The 4,567-nt window shown below is 45.9% G+C and overlaps 1 protein-coding gene across 1 annotated transcript in view; it reads left to right on the top strand.

Annotated features, from left to right (window-relative positions):
* ABCC6 (ATP-binding cassette, sub-family C (CFTR/MRP), member 6) overlaps positions 1 to 4,567 on the top strand; it is a 68,921-nt gene that overhangs the window by 6,053 nt on the left and 58,301 nt on the right. Inside the window, 2 exon segments of the mRNA XM_010839910.1 lie at positions 769 to 894; positions 4,467 to 4,528. Coding sequence (XP_010838212.1) covers positions 769 to 894; positions 4,467 to 4,528 — 188 coding nt within the window.

The raw sequence follows: 4,567 nt of genomic DNA, 5'->3' as shown, positions 1-4,567 counted from the left end.
GTAGGTCCTGCGTCCATTCCTAGCCCAAGCACAGTAGCCAGGGACTAGAACATGCTCTTTGGTCAGGCCTCCATCATCTGCCTGCCCCTCCCCTCCCCACCCGCTGGGATGGAATCAGCTCTACGTGAACCTCATACCTGAGCACGGGGGGAAGAGTTAGGGTGCTCTGGCCAGAAAGGGCAGGGGGTGAAAAGCAATCATGGCAGGACAGCAAGAGCTCATGATCTGGAGCAGATCATCTGTGTGGCCTTGAGCAAGGTACTGTCACTTCTCTGAGCCTTGGTTTCCCATTGAGTAACACAGAGCAAGAAAACGCCCCCTGGGGCAGGGTGGGGAGGGACTTGACTAGACAGTGTATGTAAAGACTCCAGCATGTGCCTGAGGCACAGCGAATGCTCCCTGAAACCAGCCCCCTTCTTAAACCAGAGAACACTGGCCACAGGGAGTGGGATGGGAGACTGGGGGGTGGGGCTCCTTTGTTGCCCAGGGAGAAAGACAAAGTGTCCTTCAATCTGTGTCCTGGTGGCTAAGGCCAGTGGCCACCTAACTAAGGGCACACACCCTGCCTGCCGTTTGTCTGGACAGAATCTGTGTAAGCCAGGTGTTTTCAAGGCCAGGAAGGCTGGGGGCTCCAGCCACCGGCCTGGGCACTGTTCCCAGCATCAGAAACCCCGTTCCGCCTCCCCCCCTTCTCCCCTTCCCGACACCCTCCCCAGTCTCTGCTCCTCCTAAGCCCCGACTCAGAGACTTCTGCTTCCTCTCCCACAGGATTTCCAGAGCGACCCTTTCCGGCACCTGTCACCCTACCTGTACTTGTCTCTGGTGATGGCGCAGTTTGCACTGTCTTGCCTCGCTGATCAATGCCCGCTTTTCCCGAAAAGTCCCCCGCAGGCTGTAAGTCACCATGTCTCCAACCAATGCCTTGCTTGTCCCTGTTCCTCTTCTGGTCCTCAGTGGCCCCCAAGTGATGGAAGGAAGTTAAATTAAAGCACAGGCCTTTATTTTTTTTTTTTTTATTCATTCAGCCAAAAAAAAGCGTATTATATATCGACTCTATGCCACAGGTTGGCCAACTCTTTCTGTCCAAGATAGAAAATATTCTGGGCTTTGTGGGCCATATGGTCTCTGTATGGCAGCTACGGAGGTCAGGTTTTACAAAAAGCAGACAGACTATATGTCAACAAAAGAACATGGCTGCGTTCCAATAAAACTTTATTCGCAGAGAAAAACAGTGGGCCGGATTTGGCTTGGGGGCTGTAGTTTGCCAACCTATTCTGTGCGCCAGCTCAGTACTGAGGATCTCTGGTAAAAAGTGATGTCTCTGTCCTCATGTGACTAATACCCAATAGGGGAACCATTAATCACACAATTACACAAATGTGTGGAAAATTACAACTCATGACCATAAAAATTCAGGATTAAAGTGACTTGCTCAATAGAAGTGCTCCATCGGAGAAGTTCATGGTCCATAAGAGTTTACAGCAGATAACACTGTGAAATCCGGAAAGAATTCTCTGAGAAAAAGACAGTTGAGTGGAGATCATCTAAAAAGATGCTCAACAGTTTGAATAATTAAGTTAAAACTGTAATAGGACTTTGTCCACTGAGTAGCAGAAAAAAAATTAAAATTGATAACACACACTGATGGCAAAGATGTGGTGCAATGAGCATTTTCATGCCCTATTGGTAAGAGTATAAATCTGTGCAGTCTTCCTGGAGCCACTGGTAAAATCCCACCTCTTCTTCACCTTCTTGTTACATTCACTGAGGGATATTGTTGAAAACATTGCTTGTGTCATGCATGGTCCTTGCTTTGAGAATTTCTTGGTCTCAGTATTAATAAAGTTGTTCTGAGCAACTGTTAGTTCTTACTTAGGCACTTCCACCGAAAAAGCAACAGAGTTCCAGAAAAACATCTATTTCTGCTTTATTAACTATGCCAAAGCCTTTGACTGTGTGGATCACAATAAAATGTGGAAAATTCTGAAAGAGATGGGAATACCAGACCACCTAACCTGCCTCTTGAGAAATCTATATGCAGGTCAGGAAGCAACAGTTAGAACTGGACATGGAACAACAGACTGGTTTCAAATAGGAAAAAGAGTACATAACTCTGTTTCTGTTTTGTAGATAAGTTCATTTATAGCCTTTTTTTTAGATTCCACATGTGAGAAATATCATATTGTATTTGTCATTCTCTGACATACTTCACTCAGTACGAGAATCTCTAGGTCCATCCATATTGTTTCAACGCCATTTGATTGGTATTAATGCCAATTAAAAAAAAAAAAGAGTACATCAAGGCTGTATATTGTCACCTTGCTTATTTAACTTCTATGCAGAGTACATCATGAGAAAGGCTGGGCTGGAGGAAGCACAAGCTGGAATCAAGATTGCCAGAAGAAATATCAGTAACCTCAGATATGCAGATGACACCACCCTTATGGCAGAAAGTGAAGAAGAACTAAAGAGCCTCTTGATGAAAGAGAAAGAGGAGAGTGAAAAAGTTGCCTTAAGGCTCATCATTCAGAAAACTAAGATCATGGCATCCAGTCTCATCACTTCATGGCAAATAGATGGGGAAACAGTGGAAACAGTGGCTGACTTTATTTTTCTGGGCTCCCAAATCACTGCAGATGGTGATTGCAACCATGAAATTAAAGGACACTTACTCCTTGGAAGGAAAGTTATGACCAACCTAGACAACATATTAAAAAGCAGAGCCATCACTTTGTCAACAAAGGTCTGTCTAGTCAAGGCTATGGTTTTTCCAGTGGTCATGTATGGATGTGAGAGTTGGACTATAAAGAAAGCTGAGCGCTGAAGAACTGATGCTTTTGAACTGTGGTGTTGGAGAAGACTCTTGAGAGTCCCTTGGACTGCAAGGAGATCCAACTAGTGGAGATCAGTCCTGGGTGTTCATTGGAAGGACTGATGTTGAAGCTGAAACTCCAATACTTTGGCCACCTGATGCGAAGAGCTGACTCATTTGAAAAGACCCTGGTGCTGGGAAAGATTGAGGGCAGGAGGATAAGGGGACGACAGAAGATGAGATGGTTGGATGGCATCACTGGTTCAATGGATGTGGGTTTGGGTGAACTCCGGGAGTTGGTGATGGACAGGGAGGCCTGGTGTGCTGTGGTTCATGGGGTTGCAAAGAGTTGGACATGACTGAGCAGCTAAACTGAACTGAGGCACTTTCAGCCCTGTGACCAAATCCCTTTTTGCCTTGCCTGCTAGGAAGCACCAAGCCCTTTGGTATCTACTATGGTTAAGTATTGAAAGGTTGTTGTTGAATCACGCGAATACACCAGGATTCTTGGCCCCCGGAGGAGAAGAATTCAATCCGGGGCCAGAGACGAGGCTTGATCGCTCAGAGCTTTTGTGTAATAAAGTTTTATTGAAGTATAAAGGAGATAGAGAAAGCTTCTGACATAGGCATCAGAAGGGGGCAGAAAGAGTACCCCCCTGCTAGTCTTTAGCTGGATGTTATATAGTCACTAGCAGTCTGTTAATAAAAGAAAGGAGTGTCTTAAAATTCAGAATGGCACCAGGCCCCTCACCCATAAGATGCATTTTGGGATAATCTTGGCACCAAATGGTTTATCCTGGGCCATAAAATGATTAACTTGAATCTTGAAGAAGGGCAGACCACCATACAAATAGTTTCATTTACATAGATTAGGGGAACAATATCCATATTGGTTTGTCAAGTAGGTTCTGGGCCAAGAGGCGGAACCGACTTGGAGACAGAGTTTGGGGTAAAGGCATAGTACATTAGCATAGCTTAAGACAAACATTTCCATAAGAAAAAGGCATTGGTTATCTCTAGACTCGAGAATAGCTAACTTCAGGCGAAGCCGGCTGTCATTATGGCAACACAATATTTTAAGAGAAACCTCCCTTTAAATTTGTATAGAGAAGGAAAAAATATTGCTAGTTTGTTTCCTCCTGCCGCTTAAGAGACATAAAAATGTCTGACACTTGCAGGCTATTTCCTGTATTTGGAGACCCCTGGCCTTCCTGCCTGTTACGCTCTCAGTATCAGAGAAGGACATGGCAACCCACTTCAGTACTCTTGCCTAGAGAATCCCGTGGATAGAGGAGCCTGGTGGGATGCTGTCCATGAGGTTACACAGAGTCAGACATGACTGAAGCAACTTAGCATGCATGCATGCATGCACTGGAGAAGGAAATGGCAACCCACTCCAGTGTTCTTGCCTGGAGAAGCCCAGGGACGGGGGAGTCTGGTGGGCTGCCATCTACGGGGTCCCACAGAGTCAGACATGACTGAAGCGACTTAGCAGCAGCAGCAGCAGTGGTTAAATATACAGGACATCTCAGTCTGGTTTTCAGTATTAAGCTTCTTGTCAATTCATTCTGTCTTCTTGCCCTTAGCTCCGCTTGCCACATACTGGCCATTATGAGACCAAGTCCTCCCACTTCTAAATCTTTTGTCTTTGCAGAATCCATGTCCTAAGGCTGGGGCCTCCTTCCCCTCGAAGGCCATGTTCTGGTGGGTTTCTGGGTAAGTAAAGAAGCAGGGAAGGGGCCGGGGGTGGGGGCG

The sequence above is a fragment of the Bison bison genome, unplaced genomic scaffold (genome assembly GCF_000754665.1).
Source record: "Bison bison bison isolate TAMUID 2011002044 unplaced genomic scaffold, Bison_UMD1.0 scf7180017864135, whole genome shotgun sequence".
Classification (NCBI taxonomy): domain Eukaryota; kingdom Metazoa; phylum Chordata; class Mammalia; order Artiodactyla; family Bovidae; genus Bison; species Bison bison.
This window is presented reverse-complemented; position numbering and strand designations above follow the sequence as displayed.